Source organism: Diceros bicornis, chromosome 22 (genome assembly GCF_020826845.1).
Source record: "Diceros bicornis minor isolate mBicDic1 chromosome 22, mDicBic1.mat.cur, whole genome shotgun sequence".
NCBI lineage: Eukaryota > Metazoa > Chordata > Mammalia > Perissodactyla > Rhinocerotidae > Diceros > Diceros bicornis.
Genome location: NC_080761.1, coordinates 58,491,762 through 58,516,614, shown reverse-complemented (window position 1 = coordinate 58,516,614; position 24,853 = coordinate 58,491,762). Strand labels below are relative to the sequence as shown.

The following is a 24,853-nucleotide window of genomic DNA, read 5'->3' as shown; positions in this document are numbered from 1 at the left end:
TGGGGATCTAGAGATGATTGTGGCTTTGTCCTTTCCATCACGGCACTTCACGTCCACCGTATCTCACCAGAGAACCTGCAGTCTGCACGGAAGCACAAGTGAGACAGTCAGAATTTTGTTGTCAGCAATGTTTGGCTCCCTGGTTGAGCCAGTAGTTCTCAAACCCTGCTGTGCTTCAGAATCTTTGGCAGAACTTAAAAAATGACGAATAACGCAGACATGCCAGAGGCCCACACACATCCGTGGATGTAGACTCTGTAGCCACGAGCTAATCCTTGGGTGTTTGTAAAAAGCCACGCAAGCAAAACCAAGGCCCAGTGTGTCTTCCCGGCCCTTCTCAGTGAAAAGGAGATGGGCTTCCACTACATACCTCTGAGAATGGCCAAAATCTGAACACTGACACCACCAAATGCTGGCGAGGCTGTGGAGCAACAGGAACTCTCACTCATGGCTGGTGGGAATGCAAAGTGGTGCAGCCACTGTGGAGGACAGTTCGGTGGTTTCTTACAAAAATAAACATACTCTGACCTTATGATCTAGCCATTATGCTCCTTGGTGTTTACCCAAATACATTTAAAACTTACATCCACACAAAAATCTGCACAAGCATATTTGTAGCAGCTTTATTCATAATTGCCAAAACTTGGAAGTAACTAAGATGTTGTCCTTCAGTAGGTGAATGGATAAATAAAACTGTGGTCCATCCAGACAATGGAGTATTACTCAGCACTAGAAAGAAATGGGCTATTGAGCCATGAAAAGACATGGAGGAACCTTGAATGCACATCACTAAGTGAAAGAAGCCAGTCTGAAAGGCTACATACTGCATGATTCCAACTGTGACATTCTGGAAAAGGCAAAACTGGGGGGACAGTAAAAAGATCAGCGGTGGCCAGGGGGTTGAGGGTGGGGAGGGATGAACAGGGGGAGCACAGAGGATTTTTTGGGGCAGTGAAACTCCTCCGTATGATATTATAATGGTAGATACACATCTACAGGTTTGTCCAAACCTGTAGAAGGTACAGCACTGAGAATGAACCCTAATGTGAACTTTGGACTTTACCTTTTTTTTTTTTGTGAGGAAGATCAGCCCTGAGCTAACATCCATACTAATCCTCTTTTTGCTGAGGAAGACCGGCTCTGAGCTAGCATCTATTGCCAATCCTCCTCCTTTTTTTTTTTTCCCCTCAAAGCCCCAGTAGATAGTTGTATGTCATAGCTGCACGTCCTTCTAGTTGCTGTATGTGGGACACGGTCTCAGCATGGCCCGAGAAGCAGTGTGTTGGTGCGCGCCTGGGATCCCAACCCAGGCCGCCAGTAGCGGAGCGCGAGCACTTAACCACTAAGCCACTGGGCCGGCCCCTGGACTTTAGCTTTTAATGACAGTGTATCAATATTGGACCATCAGTTGTAACAGATGTACCACCCTAGTGCAAGGTGTATGCTTTCTGCTTAAGTTTTCTTTAAACTAAAATAACTCAAAAAAATAGTCTGTTAGTTTGAAAAAAAGAGTACGTGAGCTCTTTGCTGTGTTGTGTCCGTGTCAGACACTGTGCTGGGTGCTGGACGGTGTGGTCGACAGGACTCATGTCATTCTTGCCCTTGTGGACGAGCGAGATGAGGAATTATATGGGAATGTGAATAAGAAGGTCGAGGAAGACCAACCCGATTAAACCAACACTTGATTAAATCAGAGGCCATTTCTGCTTGATTGAATTAATATTTAGGGTGGGGTTTGAAGGTAAACTAGAAATTTAGCAAGGTCATGATAGGAAGTATATATGCAGAGGAGACAATATGTGCAAAGGTCCTGAGGTGAGAGGACAGGGTATGGAAGGAACAGGAGAATGTGGTTGGAGCACAGGGCAGGGAAGGATGGTCCAGTGATGCTTGTCAGGCTGGCACCCAGTGGCCATGCATGGCCAGAGATTTTGGACTTACTCTTAGGAGTATGAAAGCTCATTGAAGGATATTTCATTGTAAAAACTTAAATTATTTTGAAGCTATCATACATACAATGTATTCGTACAGTAAATGAAACAAACATCCCTGGACCCTTCCTAGTACTGGAGCCCTCCCCCGTCACGTGCCCGCCCCCAGCAGCCTTCCTGAATTTCATGTTAATGGTCCTCTTGCTGCTCTTTACTGTGTCTGTGTCTGTGCTGGGTGCTAACGGAGCTGGGGAGGTAGACGGGCTTCCCTGGCGAGGTTTTCTTTGGAGGGCACGCTCTGTGGAGAGGTCTTGAGAGGGGCTCCTCGGGCAAGGAGAGGAGGGGAGCTGGGAGCAAGGCGGGGCACGTGCAGAGAGCTGTGTGCAGCCAGAGGAGGGGTCGTTCTGGCGAGAACAGTTGTCGGCAGAGGTGAGGAGGAGGCCCCCGTGGCCCTCACAGCTCCAGCCTCACAGGTGTGCGTGGCAGTGTGGTCCTCAGTGGGGTGTAAGCCCTCCCAGGAGAGACAGTCAGCTACACAGCTGCTTCTGTGCTCAAGGACAGGGAAGAGGGCGGGTGGGTGGCTGGCCCCATCCGCCAGATCTTCCTCCATCGCTTCCCCAAAAGGGGGGTTTGAAGTGGGAGGGAGGATGCAACAAGCTTACACTGTTACTGGGGTGATGAAAGCTGTGGGGGGCGAGGGCGGATGGAAGGTGGGAGGTGATAGTGGCCCCCGGTCCCTTGGAACCCAGAAGTGGGAGTTCTGGGGGTGACCAAGGGAGCCTGCAGGGTGGCAGGACTGCACGTGCAGGAGAAACAGTTGTGCAGAGAGGACCTTTGGAGTAGGAGCTGTCGCTGCTAAGCAAGGAACAGGCTATGCAGTGACCACAAAGGGAGGACCTCCGGCCATCGCGACTGCCTGGGTGCTGGCAGAGGGCCCCACGGTGTTTCGTCTGGATGGGCTGGCCTGGTCAGGAGGCTGCATCAGCCTGCGTCCTAACAGGCCCCCAAGGCTGGCCCCATTCTACCAGACTGGGTCAGAGTATCCGCATCCACAAAATGCTGAATGACAGACCTTGATGCTGAGCACCGGTGACCCACGCACGTACGAGAGGACACAAATGCCTGAGTATTAAGTGGAAGATTAGGACTCTGTAGCTGGACCCTTGGGATCAGGGCTCAGAAAGTACCTGCGCAAATGGGAGGGAGAAACGAGGGCCGGTCGGTGGCTCTTGTTCCGGGCTGTGGCTTTGCTGGCAGGCACCACTCTCTGGTGACTGAGAAGGGGGGTTCCCTCGCCAGCTGACCCGTTGACCGCTGCTGGGCTTTCTGGGCTGTGTTAACTGTCTTTCTGAAAGTCCAGCTCTACCGCCCAGCAACACATATCCTGGCACATGAGGGGACGGTCTGGAGACGTCACCCCTGGACGTGAGGACGTAGTCTGAAGGAGGACGCGGCGCCTGCAGGGCATCCTCAGCTGGTGAGAAGAGGCTGCAGTGGTCGTGCAGAACCCGCAGTGCGACCTGCCCGGGGCAGAGGGCAGTGGCGTGTATGCAGATGTCCGGGGCGGCGGGCGGAGTGAGAACCGGTGCTGTCTGCGCTGCTCCGCAGCTCTCAGGACATTGTCACCTGCCGCCTCGCCTGCAGCTGGGCTCCCCGTGCAGGGCCAGCAGAGGCCTCCTGCCCTGAGGGCTGGCTGCACCGGCCGAGGGATCCGTGGTGGGACCGACGTGCATGGGGCACGGTAGCTGGCCCTGCTCCCACCCAGCTGTGCGGCTCTGAGGCTCCCCATCCCTCCCCGGGTTGGCCTGAGTGTGCGCAGAGCCTGTCTCGTGTCCACGGGGGATGCGCTCTGACCTCCTTCACTGGCCCCGTGGCCTCACCTGAGTGTTTCGGTGTTTGCTCTCCTCATGGTCGCTGTTTGCGGTTATCGTCACCAGGTATTCAGTACTGTACTGTTGTGACGCTTCACTAGTAAGGTTTTGAAGTTTGGCATTCTTTTAAAATTTATGTAATATTCAGTCTTATAGCTTTGCTTACTAAACCAACTCTTTCCAAGGTTTTTGCTTCAGTTTTATGATGAAAAGCTTTAAATGTAGCAGCAGTATGCAGAGGACAGATCATGCGCAGCGGTGTGTTGTGAACAGGTCTAACCAGTGACGGTGTGTGCTTCACCTCTTTCTCTCCTTAACAACACACACTGGGCTTTTCCAAACGTCGTGGCTCCCCCCTCAGACAGGTCTTCATATTTTCTTACCTCATATGTATGGAATAATAAATAGTAGAGTTTTGACTTTTACTTAAATGCCGTATTGTGCATGTCATTCTGCACTTGCCTTTTTTGAGACGTGTCTGTGTTCTTCCGCTGTCGTCTCTGTGAAGCTGATACACCTGGCGTAGGTGTGACCGCCCCGGGTCCGACTGAACGGATCTGCAGGGAGGCGGAGGTGTTCCCGTGTTGCACAGGAGGTCCACCGGTTCTTACTTCTCCTTTCCCCTCGGTTCCCAGGCAGACGGTGGGTCTTCTCCACTGCTCTGTGACCTTGCATTCAGGCTTTCGAGAGTTTGTTTTAGTTGATGTGGTATGAGGTGTTAGAGACTGTCTGGTCTTGTGGCTTTTTGAAAGCTTGTTTTTTTAAAAATCTGAAAATTAGTCATCTTGGAAGAAGTGAGAATCCGCCCTCGTTTCAGCTGCTGTGTGGTTTACAAGACGGTAAGGTGTGTCCACTTGAGAGGGACACAGCTCGTCGACAGGTCTGGTGGCTTCTTGGTGTTGGTGATGGGAGGACCGCCAGCTCAGTGCACTGGGGGCCCCGAGTGAGGCCATCAGCGTTGTCTTTAAGGGTGTGTTCTGACATCCACAGGTGGATGGAAGGCGACTTGTCTTGTTTGATCGTGGGTGTACGACCATGTGGGTGCCGAAGGAGAGTTACGTGTTCCTTCTCTGCTTTCTTGAGCTTCCCTCAGTTGGTGCAGACACTAGTGTTCTTTGCTATTTAACGCCTACAACTCAAGCTCAGGTTAAGTGAACCCAGGAGCTGAGTACATTAGGTTGAATTTGAGACTCTCGCTCTCCAGGCTGGGGCACCAAGTGGATTTGAGCGGTGCTGCACCCTTGGAGGTGCACACGCATGTTCTCCAGACTCGGGGACAGAAGAGGTTTGGGCAGCAAGGGAGGCTGTAGAAGCAGCAGCTGCCTCCTGGCCGCGGCATGTTCCTGTACTCACAGTCAAGCAGTCAGGAGAGCAGCCTTGCCGTGTGGAGCCGCTCTAGCCAGTTCTAGAAAGTTCTCTGTTACATCGACTTGAAGCGGGCTTCCCTAGACAAGTGTGTCCCCTTCATTCGTAATCCTTTGATATGCCCACTTGCTTCATTCATGACCTTGCTCTTCTTGGCCCCGTACTCAGCCTTCTCTCCGAGGGCTTCCCTCCTGGACGGTGGCCTCGAGCTCGTCCCGTTGGGCCTGGTGGCACCGTGGCGCCGGCATCAGTTGCCCCAGCTCCGAGCTGCAGGGGTTCGTGCTCACCAGAAACAGACAAGGCTCAGTCTTCTCAAATCGGATGACTCCACCGGCCTGCCGGACTCCAGAGGCCAGTCTCCTGTCGGTTCCCGCTGTGCCCCTGCCCACTCTGCCTTCCAGAAGCTATTCATCTGGGAGAGGATGGAAACAAATTACACAAAATTCTCCTTCATAACTTGGTGCCGTAGTTTCTATAGAGTATTGGCATTGAGTAAGTACATCCATTTCAACATGGTTAATGTAGTCGGGAAATTTTGCTTTGTTTTTTTTGTAAGTATTGACAACTAGTGTTGGTGTTAGGGAATATATTGACTTAATTTGAATCTGAAGTTTCAAAGTGGTATTTTTTGTGTGACACTTAAAAATCATGCATTGGCATCCAGCTACATTACAGAATTAAAGAAATCTATTTGTAATGTAACTTCTCCACCGTAATATGCCCAGGAGTAGGTGAATATTTGTTAGGTTGGGCCAGGGCTAGAGGCTGGGGTAGGGCAGATGAGTTCTCAGGAGAGCTTCTTGGTTAGCACCATTCCTTTTTGAATCTGTCTTATTGTAATTCAGAGAAAAGCTGGACAGCTTCACACAGGCCGAGTAAGTAGTTTGAGGAGCAAGCCCCTGGACGGTGCCTTGTCTCCGGGGTGCACGGCTGCGGGGGCTGCTCTGCTCTCTATTCTCAAAGAAGTCCTTAATAGTTACAAAATATTTTTTAAATTATGAAAGTGTTTTTCATATAGTAATTAAACACTTTTTTCCACTTTTTTCTCCTGTCGTCTGTCTTTAGTTTGCGTACTTTCCTAACAAAAGCCCACCTCTTTCAGTTTGTGGGAGGAAGAGAATGAGCAACTGGTGGTGTTAGTCTCCACTCCATGAGCCAGTGTCACTTCTGAGAAAGACGTCCTTGTCACACAGAAGACAGACAGTGGCTCTGCCCAGCTGCACAAGGGCCTCAGCACAAGAACGGATCGACAGGGAGGTGTGCAGGACACAGAGGCAGGCCCTGGCTTCTCAGGCCTTTCTGCAGTGTCCAGAGAAGTACAGACAAGTTAATTCACTTCCTGGACTATGGTATGGTAGAACAGTGACCAGCTCTGTGGATTCTCAGGTTTATTTGTGATCAGTGATTGCAACATGATTTTACAAAACGTTCTTTCCTTGGAAATCTTTGCATTTAAGTTACAGTATAGTTGGTTTTTGTTTTTAAGGAAAGTGTGCTTTTCAGGAAGTTTCTAGCATATAATGTCCAGAAATAGAGTGAAGCAAGAATGCCCATCTTCCCTGAAATGGTGCTGCTGGAGGGTTGGCGAGGCAGCCTTTCGTGTTCTCAGACGTCCAGTGTGGGAGGTCAGCCGTGAGAGGCTGTGAACTAGACTCTTAGAGTGATTTAAGTGACAGTGTTAGAGTTTAAATGGATTTCATAACATTCTTTGGCCCAAGATCTGGCTGCGGTTCAGAATCACCTGAGAAGGGACTTGAACAGTGACAGCATCTTGTATCTCACCCTCAGAGGTTCAGATCTTGTGGACTTACTGTTTGATCAGGAATGTCTCCTTGTGTGTATGTGCACGTGCATGTGTGTATATGTGTGGTGAATGTGTGTGTGTGCATGTGTGTGTATGTGTGTGCATGTGTGTGGTGAACGTGTGTGTGCGTGTGTGTACACGCGCTGCTGACCCTGTGTGCACAAATGTCGGCCTCACTGTTCCCAGCCACGTTCCCACTGTCGTGTCTGCAGGGTAGAGAGTGGAAGCTGGGCCAAGCTTTCTTGCTGTGTGAGCTGGATCAGAGGCCTAGGGTGTTTCTGAGCTTGAGGCGGGAACTTGGTGAGAGAATTTCTGCGGATTGTGGCTTCCGAGGCTTGTGAGTCTTGTGTGGTGGGAAGAGGTGAGCAATGGCCCGAGCCTCGGCGCCTGCAGTGTCCGTGTGGCCGGGATGGGGCATGTGCTCCAGGCTCCACCAGGACTGGATTGGCTCAGGGGCCGGTCAGGCGTCAGTGGGAGTTTTCTTTCAGAGAAGGCGAGAGAGGTTTGGGCACTTGATTTATTATTATTTTTAGTCAGATTAAATGTGTTTATTTACCTAGGTGAGTCGGTCGGGTATGAGTTAGTGGCGTGTGTGTTTCCCGCCTGGTGTTACTCAGATTCCGGCATTGGAGAGACGCTCTTCCTGGTACAAGATGTTGGCCCTCAGTTGTCTCGAGGCTTGGTTTTGTTCTGTTTTTAGAAGACACCAGAAGACAAGACCGTGTATCTACGAGGCCTCCAGTGGGGTTTGTCGGGTTTTCTCACAGTGTCCCCGCAGTCTGAGTTGTAAGGACACTGGGTCTCACGGTACCTCAGGCCTGTCCTCACAGCCTGACCTTGCAGGCACGCCGTGCCGCACCTGATTGTCTCCTCCCTGTGTTTATGGCATTAGTAAATAATTCCTGGTATTTTGGAGTGTCTTTGACATCAGGCCACACTAGTCCCCATCCTCGCCTGTCTGCGGGCATTGCCCGCTCGCTTTGCTCATGCTGGCCGACTTCTCCCCGGCCCCGCCTCTCCTCAGACCGACAAGGAGACCAAGGTCATGGGGGTGGAGGTGGCCAGGCTGGCGGGTGACTGCTCTGCCACGTCTGAAAGCTGATGAGGACCCAGTCCTGATGTGTTTGCAGCAACTTCTCGTGGCTTCCGTTCTCAGCTTCACAGGATGGTGGAGAGCCAACGCCAGCGTGCGTCAACCAGTTCAGTCACCTCCTGGGAGAGCAGAGTCTCAGATGACCCACCTGTCGTGCGTGCTGCAGTGTGGGACCTGATCATGGTCTCGTTAAAAATGAAAAGCAAACCAAAAGTATAGGCAGCGACTACCACAGTTCACTTTTTATATTTAAAAGCTTGCTAGTAGCTAAGAACCCAATTTTAGGTGTAAAGTGGTTTAAATAGGAATGTTCTTTTGCTTCAAAAGGGAGGGGAAGTTCTCTGTCCCTGTCTAGTTCTGTTAGTGCCCACAGTGTTACAGGGCCTCGGGCTCTGTCAGCAGTGGACAGAGACCCAGTGAACAGGAACACCTGTTAAGTTAGAGGCACTCGAGGAAACGAACAAGAGCAGAAACACACTCAAAAGTTAACTGAAAATTCTTGAAAGTTAAAATCCCAGCCCCAGTGTATAGACTTGGTCATCATAAAGTCCAGTGTTTTTAATGTGAACATGAATTTCTAAGGGTTTCTGAGGAGGGGCCCCATGGTGTGTTGGCACCTGCAGAGGCACAAGGCAAATGGAGACGGGGGCCAGCACCACAGTATCCTGGGGAGGTGTCCTCTGCTCATGGTCGTGTCATTGTTCTCTTTCTGCTTGGACCACACAGCCAGACCCAGTCCGTTTGGAATGCCTGGGATGCTGCCACCGTACGTGCCCCCACAGATGCTCAACATTCCACAGACCTCTCTGCAAGCCAAGCCCGTGGTAAGGCCTTCCCATCCCTTTCCTTTTGCAGCTGGTCTGCCCGGCCTGGGTGGGGACAGCTGCCTTGAGCATAAGTGTCACATCTCAGCGAACACTCAGATAACGTCCTAAGCTCTTGCATTGATATGTGGCGCGGGTGCCAGGGTTTGACGAATTAGAACTTTGCCAAGATCGGGCAGTGCTCATGGGCGCTGGGCCTGTGGGCAGCGTGTGTATGTGCGTGACCTGTGCCCTCTGTTTCAGACCCCACAGGTGCCCGGCCCAGGCGCCCCGGGTCAGGGTCCACACCCCTACAGCCTCACTGAGCCGGCCCTCACCCTGGAAACGAGCGGGAAGAATCTGACTGAGCAGAACAGCTACAGTAACATTCCTCACGAAGGAAAGCATACTCCACTGTATGAACGGTCCTCCCCGATCAACCCAGCCCCGAGTGGCAGTCCCAACCACGTGGACTCGGCATACTTTCCTGCTTCTTCCACGTCGTCATCTTCAGACAATGACGAAGGCAGTGGAGGAGCTGCAAAGTGAGTGGTCTGCATGGTGTTGGCGCCTCCCAGAACTGTAGTGGCCACGAGGCTCGTTAGGTAGCTCTAGTCCCTGGGGAGCCGCCTCCCGCCAGCCGCCGTGGCGCCCAGAGTTGTGCTCAGAGATGCAGTTGGTTGCAGGTAGGTGACAGTCACTCTGCTCTCAGACCCAGGCTCCTTGGACGTGGAGGAAGGAGGAGGCTACTGTCTCCTCAGGGTGTCCAGGGTTCAGCATCTGTGCTGTGCCAGCCGTGGTCTCAGGCCGCTCCTCTGCGGGGGCAGTTCTAGGAAAATTGGTTTGTGTGACCACCAAATGTGTGTGCGATCTGGCGAGATGCCCTAACTCTTCTCTCGGGCTGTGACCCCGTCCTGTCCCCGGGAAGCAATTCCAGGTAGACGCCTGTGGCTTTCAGCTCTGTGGCCCCTGGGTCAGTGGGAACTCTGAACTTTCTCTCCTCCCGAGTTCATTGCTTGAGTCGCATCTCAACAGCTCATAGGGCTAAATAACACTGTTCACCCAACCAAAACCATAGAAATCTGCCAGACAGACCAAGGCTGGAATTCTCCGTGTGGAGGAGCATTTTAAACAACTTGTGTCCCCAAGTAAATGAATTTTGAAACATACAGATTGTTAGAATCTGATCAAGAAGGTCTTAAATGTACAATCCTCCTCCTCCCCTTAAATAACCTTATGTTTCTAAGAAACCTGATTCAGAAAAAAGAAGAAAGGCAGCCTTTCTCTGTGTCTGCGTCTCCTCTTTGTGGGTTTGAACTCTGGTTCATGGGGTGGGTGGATGCCCAGGGCTGGTTAGTGCTGCAGCTGTTCTACTGTAGGAAACCTGAGACAGTGTCCCGTCTTCCTGTGGGTTCTTACTGAGAGTGTCACCCGACTCCGGGGAGCTTTCCTCTTTTGTCCTCTTTTCTCCATCTGTAAAATGGGCACTAACGTCTGCTGACCTCGGGCGGCAGTCACCAAGGAGTTTGCTACAATCTGGGAATTGCACCGTGGAGCAGAGAAGCATCAAGTGCGTAAAGGCTTACTCACTGTATGTGCAATCCTAAAATGCTGAAGTGAAGTGAGAAGTGGAAATTCAGCATTCAGACTTTTAAATTAACCGTCTGTAAAGATAATGTGTTTAAGACGTACTGACTGAGAATCTCTGGGTGGGGCTCAGGAATCTGTGTATGTGAATGAGCGCCCGGGGACTGTGCTGCACACGGCAGTCTGAGAACAGCTGGTAGGTGTCTCAGAAGCCCTTCCGCTCTAAGGCCCTGGGAGTTTTCTTTTAAAAACTGACTCCTGTCAGCACGACCAAGGGATCTGAATGGTACAGGTTCGTCTCAGTAAGAAGCGTTCTTTCTAGACTCTGAAACACAGGCAGAAATGCGACACAGGCAGACGTACGTGCTGGCGACACCCGTGGGAGCCAGCAGAGCCCTGGCCCGTGGAGGTCTGGGGCACCCTGTTCCTCGGGAGCTGCCCGCCTAATTTGGCAAGCTGCCCTGTGAGGAGGCGAGTCGGCCTTGAGAGCCCTCCTCGTGTGGTCTTCAGCGCTGCCCTGTTGCCAAAGGTTCTGGTTGGTGTCACCTTCCCTGGACCTTCTCTGTTTCTGGTCGCCGCTCCAGCCTCTGCGCTCTGTGGTGCTCACTGTCTGTGCCCTGGCTTTGGCGTTCTCACTCGTTTTCTGGAGGAACCTCTGGAAGGCGCACTCCTCCTGTGGGGCTGGTGTGGGCATGGCGTCCTCCTTGTGGTGTGAAGTGGTGAAGCAGGTGGAGCACGTCCACGACCTGGAGTCCAGAGACGGTGGAGTCGTGCGGCTCCGCTTGACTCTGCTTCCCCCTTTGTTGCAGCAGCTAAGAGAGAAGAAACTGAGGGGGAGAAGGGGGACGGGAGCTTGTGCCTGAGGCTTCAGGGTCGTGGACCAGGCAGCAAGGGCCTGGGTCAGCCCTGACTACAGGCGTCCCCTGCCTGTGGCAGGATGCCGAGATGGCGTTCACGATGTTCAGGGCAGGAGGGCCTGCTGAGTGTGTTGTGTGCGTGCACTTGAGGCCTTGCACAGGACAGAAGAGCGCTCTCCTGGTTCAAAACTCGGTAGGAGCAGTAAGTCAGGACTCGTTTACTGTGGTTTGGACTTGGGTTGGGACCCCTGCACCTACCCGGTGCTCTCAGCATGGTCTTGAGGGGAAGAAATCATCATTCATTCAGCCAAGCCACACTTGGGCACTTGCTATCTACCAGTGGGCGTGGTGGCGGGCAGCACAGACATGGCGTGGTGTGGGGTGTCTGTGAGAGGTGAACAGGCAAACCCAAGCAGTGAGCATGCAAAGAAAACACCAGACGAAGAGAGATGAGACGGGAGCGCGTCCCGAGAGGCAAGATTTGGGCTTTGACAGAATGGGGAGAGCCAGGACGGAGCCGACTGTGTGTGGGGTGGAAGAAGGGAGGTTGAGGTGGCCTGACCTGCAGGAGGCCACACGAGGTGGAGGCCAGATGGTGTAGAGTCTAGGCTATTGTAAGCACAGCGTGAAACCTCCACAGCGCTGGCTTAGAATGGCCCTGGGGCTGGAAGGATCCCAAGGTTTCTTTGGAAGTGAGTTTGCTGGGATCTGGGTGCTGCTTGTCCTCGGGGTGGACAGGTGTCTGGGTGGCGGGGCCGTTTAGCTGGGGAGTTACTGCACCGTTGAAGTCGAGCGCCTCCAGTCCTAACAGCTCCGGCAGGCTGACTGTGGACATGCTCGTGGTGGCTCTACCCTGAGACGTTGCCTTGTCCAGCAGCAGAGGGGGAGGCCTGCCACCGGCTGTGGCTGGGTGTGCCCCTCCCGAGTCCCCATGGCCCTTTGCTGTGCGAGCCCCTCAGGCGCTGCACTCCCCCCACCCTATATCCCAGGTGCCGGTAGATGGTACCAGAATGTGGGAGAGTCCACGAAATGCATGACTGCGCCTGCCCAACAGAAATCAGAGGGTGGTGCTGATGGGTGAGGGGAGCTGTTAACTTCCCTGGAGTAAAAGGGAGTTAACCCCCCAAAGCGTCCTACAAATTAAGGGGTGTTTCAAATGGCAGAGAATGTAGACGTGCAGTTCACAGAGGAAAGGCAGTGGTCAGTGAGCATACCAAGGATGCTGCTCACCCTCACTGAAGATAGAAGAATGCAGCATAAACTGTGACAGGGCACCTTTTCTTAGCCTGTGGGATTGGCAGACACTTGTTCTAAAGATGAGGTTCAGCAGGAAATGGGTCAAGTCCTGGCAGGTGCCTGGTGTTTGTGGTTGCCGCGTCCCATAGCTGTGGGTCCTCCCGGGAGGGTCTCACCATTCTTGTGCACAGGTGGGGTAGTGGGCATTCCAGAGCAAAAGACGTGTGTGTCTGTGTGCCTGTGCCCCCCAAATGCTGGCAGTGAGGCCCTTCCTTACAGGGAATCCCATGGAGACCCCCAGAGAGTGTTCTGACGTGAAAGGAAGTGCCTGCTGAGGCACGCTGTGGAGGAGCAGCTGCACAGACCACGGCCGGGTGACTGTGCCTCTGGGCTGGTCCTCGGGCTCGGATGGTGGCACCTTCACTGTGTGTGTGCGCGTATGCTGTATGTGTGTGTGTGATGCACGTACATATGATGCACACATGTTGTATGCATGTCCATATGTATGCACACACTGTATGTTTCTACGTTTGCACGCACACATGATGCATGTACATACATGTGTGCACATAAGCGCGTGCATGGTGTATGTACACGTGTACATAGGGCCTACGGAGCGCACGCATATATGGGGCATGCATGTGTGTATGTACATGTGCACGGTGTATGTATGCATGTACACATGTATATACACATGCATGTACACACATGTCTCTCTCTGTGTGTGTATACATACATGCGTGTTCTCCGTAGGCCCTATCTTTTATCCACCCCCTTTACCATCCCTTTTGAATCCCATATCCGGTGTTTCAGCCTCTTTAGCTGGGAGTGTTCAGGTGTCTTCCCCATGCATGGCTGGAATGGATGTCCATGCTAGATGAGGAGTCTGGGGCTGCGAGAGGCCCCCGTGCATAGCTGTGGTGATCGGATGTCCCCCCAGGACTGGGGTGAGCGACATGGACACACCTCGGAAGCTGCACTGAGTCTCCTCACGACGTCTCCCTTCACTCCTGCAGAACGGCCTTCCGCCCCTGCTGTGGCACCGTGTGTGTCGGGGGACCAGGCTGGTGCCTGTGCAGTATTCCAGACCCCTGACTGTTATTTCGAAGCAAATTAAGAAAGGAATGTGCTGCTTTCTAACTAAATAATCTTTTCTCCTATTCCTTTACTTATAGTGTATCAGCATATACTTCTATTCTTGGTTAAAATTTAAAAAAAACTAAGGCAGTGTTCTTGTTTTTCTTCTCTTCTTTCCTGGCTTTTGCCAAATCCTTGTAATCCTGTTCTGGTTGAATCCTTGTGGAGGTATTTATTTTACATTATTTTCATAGATTCATTGGCTTTTAGAATTTTGATCAAATCTGAGGTTGCTAATTTGAAGTTTTTAGTTCTTTGTTTTGTATTTTTTTTCTAATTACCATCTCAATACAGAGTTATAGAATTCAAACATTAGAGAGTACAGTATAGGAAATCCCCCCGATCCCACCTCTAGAGATATAACTGTTTTCAAAAGATTGATGAATATTAAAACACCTTATTTTTTGTGTGTACACTACCATATGGTTTTTACAATAATCGGAGCTTATCTTAGGGACAGCAACTTGCCTTTTTTCCTTTTTTATATTTAATATACTTTTCTAAGTATGTGATCTGATTCGTATAATGTTATAGTTTATAAATGTAAATATGTGCATGTGCACTGAATATTGCTTCAATGTTTTTGTGTGTTATTACTGACTTTTTTTTTTTTTTTTTTGCTGAGGAAGATTTGCCCGGAGCTAACATCTGTGCCCATCTTCCTCTATTTTGTATGTGAGTTGCCGCCACAGCATGGCTGCCGCCGAGTGGTGTATGTCTGTGCCTCGGAACTGAACCTGGGCCACCAAAGTGGAGCACGCCAAACTTAACCACTATGCCATGGATCTGGCCTCCTGACATTTTTAAATGGATTTTTAGAAGTTCTGCTAGGAGAGAAGACTAACTTAATTTTTCTCCACTTTTGTGACTGCACTTGTGTAGATTTCTTCTGTTTCCCTGTACGTTTACGTACACATGGGTTCTGAGGTGTTGTGTCATGGTGGCATTTGTTGGATGAGCTTTGCAGGCCCCACGTGGCCCCTGTGGGACTGGGCCTGGGCTGTGGAGGGTGAACCTCAGGAAGGCGGCTCGTCGCTGCCAGTGCCTGGGGGACTGTGGACCAGCCTGGGGACGCAGTCTCCCAACCTCCCATGGCTGTTCCTGCTGGATTCTGGATGCCACTCGTGGCTGTGTGACATGGAGCTCGCTGGCCCGGTGCACAAGCGTGGGTGGGAGGCCTCTGCATTGTTTGTGAATTAAATCAGCTGAGGAGTAGCCACAGTAAGTGACAGCTATCGTTCTTATTAAAAATTGACTAAAGGCACCATAAAAACCAGAACTCTGATTTCATTTTTAATGTAAAGTACCCAAGGAGTTTCATTCAGATCAAGGTGATTTGGTGTCCCAGGAAATATGCTTCTGATGCATCTTTTTCCTCTGAGTGGATCTGGTGTTTTCCTTGTACTCTGAGTCCTCTCAGGCTCCCTTTCCGAAGAGGCTGTATGGTTCACAAAGAGAATTACCCTTCACCCTGCCCAGCGTCCCCCGTACACACTGGCTTCATCAGTGCAGACTTTCCTTTCAGGTTGTTATGCTGTTGTGCCAGACAAGTGGCTACTTTACATTTGTATTTTGACTTTTTGACACAAGGTAACATTTCTAATATCTTCTCATAAAAACGATTCTGAATTACTTTTATGTGTTGGCAAAAATTCATAACTATCTGTGCCCTCTCGAGGAGGTCTGTGTGTGTTCTACCACCCACCGAGGCGCGTGCGTTTTCCGTGGGCTCGGCGGTCACGTCGGTGTCTCCGAACCCTCCCTCGGTCTCAGGAGAGGCCTGCGAAGTCCTGAGGCACGTGGGAGAAGCAGGCGGACCCCAGCCCCGAGTGGCTGCTGCGTAGAGACATAGGGGTGGGACCAGCACTTGCTCTGTTCCTGACTTTGGTGACAGACCCTGGATGTGTGGCGGGAGCTGAATTTGGGGCTAGGGAGACTGTGTGCGTCTCGAGCTTCCCTTGCGGCACGCGGGAGTCGGAGCACCCAGCGCCCAGTCCCCTCTGTTCCCGAGCTGAGGCGCGGGCCGAAGTGAAAAGGTGCGCATGCCTGTTGAAGTCACCTCAGGTTGACCTCACCGGGGCCTCGAGCACACTTGGTGTTGTCACTATGGGTTTGTTCTCCCACTTTCCCGTCATGATTGGTTTCTCCTTTTGGTTTTGTTTGCCTTTCCTTCTTTTTTTTTTTTAATAATTTTATTTATTTATTTTTTCCTCCAAAGCCCCAGTAGATAGTTGTATGTCATAGTTGCACATCCTTCCAGTTGCTGTATGTGGGACGCGGCCTCAGCATGGCCAGAGAAGTGGCGCGTCTGTGCGCGCCCGGGATCCGAACCCGGGCCGCCAGCAGCGGAGCGCGTGCACTTAACCGCCAAGCCACGGGGCCGGCCCTGCCTTTCCTTCTTTCCTGTTGACACGTGAGTCAGCCTGTGGGCAACGTGGTCTTCCTTTTCTGCTCTGTCATGGCAAACCGCACTCATGGCCTCGGTGACGAGAGTGCAAAGTCACAGTGACAGCTCAGACACTTCTACACTCGGTGTGAATGGGCACCAGTCCATTTCCATCCTGGCATCACTGACAAGCTGACCAGAAAACATGTGGGAAAGAATTCCGCGTGTAGGATGGTTTGCTATCTTGAGTAGCTTTAGTGCAGGAAAAGCCTGGCGTGTCCTGGCATGAATACGGCCTCACTGTGCCTCTTCGAGGGGCCCCAGGGCCTGGTGTGGTGCTGGCCCTTCTCCCCGTCACCGTTCCAGGCAGAGGGTAGTTGCCTTCTGTTGTCTGGAATGGTGGTGTGGCTGTGCGTGGATCCCTTCTCTCTCAGCCTGGACCTCGCTAGCCGGGAGCCATACCTTGGGGTGTGCAGGAGAGTTCAACTCGAGAGTGCACGAAGACCTCCGGCCCGGGCCGTCTGCTTCCCTGTGGCCTCTGGTCTCAGCAGGTTTCCCCGGGCACAGTTGATGCAACGTCTCGTCTGCGTCAGCAGTTCCAGGTGTGACTGTGAGATGTGAGCAGTTGGGTCGAATGAAACCTAACTGTATGTAGAAATATTCTGAAATCCCTAATCCATCTGTTCTTCAAGATAAGACATTTGTCATATTCAGATATTTTGTTTTCTTAAGTTGTAAAGTAGTAATTAGTTACCCTATTGAGATATTCTGGACATTAAAAAAATTGACTATTGTCTAGATGCTTTTCAAGCAGAATTTTAGGTTTTATGGTATGATTATTAGAAGTCCATATGAGCGTCTAGATTATGACATTATTTTTAGTTTGATAATCTATATAGAACAAAACTAAGATTTACAGGTAGAGGTTCTGTGTGATCTTAGGTGGGACAAGCTTTCCACTTGAATAGCGAGGCACGGTCTCCCCACCACACTGTCCCTCTGCTGTGCCAGCGCACTTGGGGGGGCTGCGTGTTTAATGGCTCCTTCGTGTCACGTAAAAGAGAAGCCAGGTCTGCGCCTTCTTTGCCGTGTACTCTCGTGCTACGGTTGTGTGATTTCTTCATTCACAATAAGTAGAGACAGTGCTGAGATCCATGCCCTGAAGGAGACAGCGGTGAGAGTGGCAGGACGGGGTTCAGGGAAGGCCCTGAGGTGACGCTGTGGCCAAGCCCTGCAGGATGAGGTGTCACGTGTGAAAGCTGCAGTCTGTCGTGAAGAGGGAGGGCTGCAGTCCAGCAGAGCGAGAAGGTGCTTGTCCCCCTCCACGGCCTCAACCAGGAGCTCGAATGCGGGACATGTGATGACTTCCTGTCCGTCCGTGAGAAGAATGCTCGGCGCATTTTCCTCGGGGAAGGGAGTCTCTGCAGTAGATCAAGGGGGGCCTCTGGGATGTCATTCACTTGTGACTGGTGTATTTTCTTTGTAGGTATATTATACTTAAATGTTTAAAATGTTAAGTAATAGATGTTATATCTCTTTATAAAACTTGTAAGTATCCAAATAATTTGTTCTGGAATTTCACTTAATAAATGTCACTGACCTTTTTATGAAGACGTACGTCAGCGGCTCTGCTGATAGCACGTGCTGGGTCACTTCAGAGCTTCTGGCCTTCCTCCTTGCTGTCAGGTGCTCGAGGTCACAGTCCTGGCGCAGTTAGCACAGAGCGGCTCACTGGTTCACGTGCTGCCCGGTGTGCACGCAATGAATAGCTGGGTAACCAGAATCAGCTCTTAAACCTGTCCCAGCTTCTTGTCCGCTCTCCCCTGGGTGGCTGCTTCTCTGTCTGACTTGAGACAGGGTGGATCGCTACGCCCTTGGGAAACCTGCATTTCCCAGTGGGCGCCTCCTCCTCACCACCAGGGTGTCCTCTGGTTTTGCAGTTGTCGCTTGAGCTCGCACATGTGACTGGACAGAGCAGTGGTTTCTCTGAGTCCTCACTGAAGGCCAGGAGCCTGGACACTGGGTAACCGGGCAGCTGGGCTGTCCCCGTTTCCCATGGAGGCCTTGGGGTGTCCCTTCCTGTGACTGGGGTCAAGGAGTTAGAATGAGGCTCTGGGATATCACCATGTGGGACAGTGTTCTTGGTTTAAGATGGGACAGCCTTCTCATTTCTCCTCTTTTTGCAGCTTTTTTTTTTTTTTGTAATGAAACTAAAGTGAAGTCAGTTGGAAAATAGGAGAATTAGTGGGTTTTAAAGTCTTTCCATCCATCACGTGGGTCAGTTAGAAAGGCAAGCCAGATAACAGCTCCCTGCGCTGGCATGCCTTATAGCCAGCACTGGTTTTAGAAGCTAATTTTGGCGAGGAGCCCTGCAGGGAGGGACGAGTGAAGGATGGATGCCTGGAGCTGCCCCGGCCGTCCCCACCGTGGCATCGTCCCATCTGCTGGGGGCTGCAGCTAGGGGGTGGGACCTGATCCCTGCTCCGGCAGAGCCCCTGCTCCCCCCAGGATAATGCTGTTCACAGAGTTTGTCCGGGGACTGCAGTAAACTTTCCTTTGCGATGTGGCCCGTAATACACAAACAGAGACCTTAGGAAATAATACCATTCATACCACATTCTCTGCATCTGGTCTGTTCCATGTCAGTTTTTAAAAAATTCTGGTTAAACCCGCTAAATTGTTTTCTCAGGCTACTAATGGGTCACAACCCACAGTTTTTAAAAAATGCCGATTGAAATACCTCATTCTGGCATTTGAGACTCTGTAATCTTCCCCATCTCTTTTCCCCACCCGGTTTTTACAGCTTGCCAAAGCAAGCCATTCCCCAGATCAGGTTCAGTTAACTCCGTTCTCCCAGCTCACAACTCTGTTCCCGCTCTGGGCCTGCGCGGCGCCCTCTTTCCCGCCTCTGACGGGCATGCATGCGCCATCCCCAGCCTCGGCTGCCACGTCCTTCCCACGAGCGGGCCGGGGGGGGGGGGGGGGGGCCGTGTGTGGTCACGTGGCACGTGATCCCTTACGTTTATACGTGAGTCGTGAGGAGTGTCTGCTCCAGATAACATTTGCTCTTCTGCCTGATGATTGGCAATTAAATGTGGCTTTTATCTTGTTTCTCCAAGATGGCTGAGCTCCTTGAAGGCGAGGCTGTCCCCTCTGTGCCGCGGGCACTTGCACATCCTAGGTCTCCAGGGCGCGTGGCGAGGCCCAGGCGAGGAGCTCAGTGTTCTCCCCACAGTGAGGGTCACCACGGGCCGCCTAAAGTAGGCACAAGTGTCCCTGTGGTCGGAGTCTCCTGGAGGTGTTTGTGGGGGCGGTGGGATCGGTAAAGCGCCCCGTACCCTCGAGTCTGTGGCTCGCGCTGGCCCTTATCCTTGTGAGCGTGTGGGAGTGGCCAACACTAATCAGTCATCCTGTTCATTTTATGTGCAGCCATATCAGTGGGAACAAAATCGGCTGGGAGAAGACAGGAAGCCCCTCGGAGCCTCAAGCACGGGGAGACTCAGGAGACCAAACAAAGGTAGTCGAGCACACCTTCCCTTCTTTAGTCCTGATGCCCAGGGGCCAAAGGACAACTCGCTCTCTCTTTTTAAGCCTGTTATGATTAATACAGACACTGGGGGGGGGGGAGGGTCGCAGATACGTGGGGAGAGGGGAGGGTCATAGACACTGGGGGTAGGGGAAAGAGGACCCCTGGGCCCTGCCACCCCTGCCTGCTTTCTTTCCCACGACAGGTGGGGCCTGGTGAAACCCTGCCCCGTGTGCTGGCTGCAGAGTCTTATCAAGAACTTAGAGCCTTCCAGAGCCCTCATCTCTGTGGGGTTTTTGTGGGGATTAAGTGAGAAGGTACCTCAGGTGTATACATTAAAAATGAAAATAAACTACATTTCATTTCCCCCTGTTTTCTACATCAGCCTGTTAAGAGTGATCTCTAGAAGGATCTTTTGGGTTGCAAAGCCGTGTTTGCCCCCACACATGACACTTGGGATGAGCCGGTCTCTAGTTGCAAGCAGGCTTGTCTGTTGATGCTTGAGGTGACGGAGTATCAGAAATCCGTTTAAAACTCTCACTGCTGAACGATTGTCCTGCACACAAGCAATGGAAATGCTCTATGGATGCCTGTTTTTTGCGAGGCACCTTCCAGAGCCTTTCCAGCTCTTTATGTCTACATCTGAGGAATGGAGAATCCAGGAAACACTTGTCAGTTATCCACCAGTCGCTCTTGTTAAGACTGATTTTGGCACTCTGTGTTTTAAAGGATAAAATTAACACTTAAGGGCCGGCCCCGTGGCTTAGTGGTTAAGTGCGCGCGCTCCGCTGCTGGCAGCCCAGGTTCGGATCCCGGGCGCACACTGAGGCACCGCTTCTCTGGCCATGCTGAGGCCGTGTCCCACATACAGCAACTAGACGGATGTGCAACCTTGACATACAACTATCTACTGGGGCTTTGGGGGGGAAAAAAAAATTAACAATTACATACCACCGTAAAGAAGACATTTTGTTTTAAAACAGAAAAATGTCTGTTCTTTAGGGTGGCACAAAATCTGGCAATAAGCATTTATTATTCCTAACATTTATTGTGAGAAAGAAAAAAACCGTTTATCATACAAATAATTGCTCTTGGTAAACCATTTGGACTTTGCTAAAGTTTATAAAGAGGCAGCAGGAGTCTCCGTCTGCCTTCCGTGTCCTGGGTCCCATTGCCAGGCAGCCATCCTTCTCTAAGGTGGCCATTAGTGTCCACGCTCCTGTTCCTGCGGGGACCTGCCGGATTTTGGCGGTTGGTTGTTACAGCGTGGGTGTTTCTCACTAACAATATATCGTGCACATATTTCTATGTCAGTATATATAGATCTGACTCATCATTTTTAATAGGATTATCTTATTTTTTTCTGTAATTTTTGGTAAACGGTTTCCTGCTTATACTTAATTTGGGGCTGTATAATGACCAAAGAGAATGCCTGAGTGTGGGTTTTTGTTTATTCTGTGAATGCCAGCTGTGGTGGTGAAGAGAAGGTCTGAGTCGGACCTAGACATGAGTCCTAGTTCCACGAGTTTCTGGTCACGTAATCGTGACAAATGACATACCCTCTCTGGGCATTAGTTCTCATCTGAGTGAGATGGATGCCTCCTCCATGTTAAGCAGGGTCTCCAAGGAAAGCAGAAACACAAGAATTGGCTGACAGGGAGTGAGGTGGGATGGGGAGGCCGCCTGGGGGTAGCAACCACAGAAAGCCACTTTCACCCCCCGGGGGCCTCACAGGAGGAGCCATGGCTGGGGGTCACCAGCAGAAGCTGCTACAGTCCTCCAGGCTCCCACCCCAACATGGGCACTGTGGGTGTCCACTCGCCCTCCCTCTGTCCGAGGCGGGTGGGTCAGCGCCCCCACGTCCTCCGTTGTGGAGCTGTCCATCACATCTCTCGAGTGCACAGACATGTTGAAGGAGTGGAAACGCGACGTGACCCTGTCTTCCTCTCTCGCCCGTTGCTCGTAGGCAGAAGGCTCGTCCACTGCCTCGTCGGGCAGCCAGCTCGCTGAAGGAAAGGGGAGCCAGATTGGCACTGTCCAGCCAATCCCGTGCCTCCTGTCCATGCCCACCAGGAACCACATGGACATCACCACCCCGCCCCTGCCCCCTGTCGCGCCCGAGGTGCTGAGAGTGGCAGAGCACCGGCACAAGAAGGGGCTGATGTACCCCTACATCTTCCACGTCCTGACGAAGGTACGCGCGGGCCAAGCACCGGCAGCGCGGGTCACTCCTGCAGGCGTCCTCCTCTTCTTTTGAAGTGGTTTTTTTATCTTACAAACTATTTGAAACAAAGTTCGTTTTCCCCTTTCTGAACTTTGAGGAAAAAAGATGAAAATTTATGCCTGTAAATACAATAAAAGAACTTGGGAAAAGTCTCACTTTCCCCTTCAATTTAATATGAAATATTTTTGAAACTTCTAAGTAATGATACATCATGTTATTTTCTGGCTTGTAATTTTATTCTTTTAATTTCTAATTTCAGAATTTCTCGCACCATGTTTATGTATAACGTCACCTTTAGTTCCGAAGTCACATCTGGTCTGATTTCTTTGTCCTTGTCCTAGAATGCCCTTCTGAGAGGCTGAATGCTTCCTGCACTTTGACTCGTTCCTCTGCCTCACCGAGGGCGATTTCACAGCACTTAGAACAAAAAATGGAAAGCAGGATTTTGTTAACATATGCACAGACAGAAAATGCAGTTCTCTTTTTACACAGTGCCATAATTTCGCTTTATTAGGGGATGTGTGCTTCAGTAGAGGCGCAGCGTGGCATTAATTGTCTCTGAATCTTGGCGTCTTGAATGGATCTATGTGTATTTAAATTTCCTCAGTGATTTGTAGTATTTATACTCATAGACCCACAAGTTAACAAGATACCTTGGTGACCAGATTTCTCATGCAGAATTGGTTTATTACTACCATGTATTTCTAAAATGTTTTCATCAGTATCTACATCACCATATATAATCAGACTTTTTTCTTTCTATTTTCTGCAATCCGTTTGTGGTTTGTGGAATGGAGTCAGTAAATGCAAAAGTCGCTCCTATTCTACAGCACTCCTGAGCAGGACTTCAGTCATTAATTGACTAATCTGAGCATCGCTTACTTTTATAATATAAGGATGTGAGGAATATTTAGACCAGCACTATTTACTTAGCTCCTTTAATTTATTTTTCAAGTGTAATTGCCTCCTAGTCTCATCTCTTATTTGATATGGGTATGGTATCCCTTTTCAGATTATGGTTGTAAGGTAAACATTTTATTTTTCAGGTCCAACGTAAATTATAAGGGTAAGTGAAAAGTTACTGTTGCGGCAAGAAGATTTTGCTAAGTTTAAGGGGACCCAGGTTTATGTGAAGATTGCGCCCTTTCCCAGGGGGTTGTTGGGGTGTGAGGTCTCTGGACCCCCTGTTTCTGCCCCGCCCACGGTGGTGGGTCTGCCTTGGGACCGTCGGTTAGATCAGTCTGACTGACACGAGCTGCCTGTCCTCTTCAGTACTCACTGATTTCAAGGGCAAATACTGATCAGATGACGTGGTTGAGAAAAGTAAACTTGACTATCTTTTCAGATTTTAAAATGCCACCTGAAAGTTTTCAGTACATTAGGGAAAAGTTTAGACTCTAGGGCACGTTGCTTCCTGCGAGCTGAGTGGCTCTGGTATTAACTGTAGGCTGAGACATCTACAGTGAGGTGGAGCTCCAGAGTCACGCAGAGAGTTAGAAAGCCTCATAGTGAGAGTGTAGATCCTGCCTAGATGAGTGTGAACCACAGGGGCTGCTGGATTAGTGAGTACGAAGGTACTGAGGATAAGGGAAAAGACCAATTTTGAAATTAAATGTATGTCAAAGAGCAAATGTTACAAAATTATTATTAAAAGAGTATATATCAATAAATTTAATAGACATAGAAGGTCATAAATATATTTTTGTGTTATGAATATACAAAAATAAAATTCCTTGCAAAATCTCTCCATGTATCTGATACCATAAAATATCTGAGACGGGACCGCAGTTTTCGCAGCAGTCATTTGTCTCTTGGTGGGCGCTGCAGCAGAGCCCCTGCCATGTTGGCTGTGGAGCACGAGCAGAACGAGGCTTCCTTTGTGTCCTGCCCTCGAGGCGCACATACCCTGTCACTCGGGAGACTCCTCTGCACTCGGTGTAGGCCTGCTGCCTGCCAAGAACTTTAAAGTGGTAGTTCTTTGTGGAAGCGCTTGGTAAAGAAAATTTGACCGTTTTATTTTCAGCATGCTTATTTCTTGGGTGTCGTATAAGTCGTTGAAAATTACGAATTTCATTACACGTGACCACCTTGACTCAAAATTTGCAAGGTCTCAGAATTTTGTATTCTATTTGCTGTCTGATGTTATCTGTCTAGATTGATTCAAAGACTGGGAGCATCCACATAGGTTTCTTTTGTTCTTGGTTCCAGATTAAAAATAAAACAGTGTAGATTTTATTTTGACTCTTTGAGTATATATTTTGACTGCAAACTGCTAAATGAACTCTCCCTAAACATCTCAATGTAGGCAAGTTGTTAAGCAATTGACTTGGAATAGAATTGCAATGTCGTTAAGTGGGGATAATGCAGTATATTTCTGTGAGTTTATTGTAAATTCAACATGAAAAATGTGCAATATTATTCTGCTTTCTTCCATGCAAAGGGTGAAATCAAAATTGCTGTTTCTATTGAAGATGAAGCCAGCAAAGACCTGCCTCCCGCCGCCCTGCTCTATAGGCCAGTTCGTCAGTATGTTTACGGAGTCCTGTTTAGCTTGGCAGAAAGCAGAAAGAAAACTGAGAGACTTGCTTTTAGAAAGAACAGACTTCCACCAGAATGTATGTACTGTAAAATCCATTGTTTGTTTTCCTCAGTACCTCGTAACCTCTTGTGCATTTTCTAAAGCCTTAGAAGGATCCTGACTGAACTCGCCCGCGTGCCCCCACGTAGAGGAGGCGGGCTTCCTCGGGCCTTAGGAAAGGAGGACGAGCGTGGGCTTTTCTCACCCAGTAACATCCTAGTCATGGTGTTTACCCCGTCAAATGATAAAACAGCAGGTTGATGCTCTAAACTGAAGGTTGACCTGGAAAGGGTCCTGACGATGGCCACGCTGCTGTGGTTAGTGCTTCGAAGATGTCCACGAGACAGAAGTCCGAGTTCCTGGGGGTCCCACCGCTGTCCTCTGCCCACTTCTGTGCGGTTGGTGTGTCATCGCGCACGGCCCTGAGGCTAGAGGGCCCCGGGATAACTTCCCTT

General features: G+C 50.5%; 1 protein-coding gene across 3 annotated transcripts in view; it reads left to right on the top strand.

The window, feature by feature from the left end:
* Positions 1-24,853, top strand: part of FAM120A (family with sequence similarity 120 member A) — a 110,580-nt gene that overhangs the window by 50,783 nt on the left and 34,944 nt on the right. For all 3 annotated transcript variants that reach the window (XM_058566077.1, XM_058566076.1, XM_058566078.1), the window contains exons 6-10: positions 8,791-8,888; positions 9,132-9,412; positions 19,500-19,587; positions 21,563-21,790; positions 24,261-24,435. In XM_058566077.1, the coding sequence (XP_058422060.1) occupies positions 8,791-8,888; positions 9,132-9,412; positions 19,500-19,587; positions 21,563-21,790; positions 24,261-24,435 (870 nt within the window). The remainder of the gene's footprint in view (positions 1-8,790; positions 8,889-9,131; positions 9,413-19,499; positions 19,588-21,562; positions 21,791-24,260; positions 24,436-24,853) is intronic.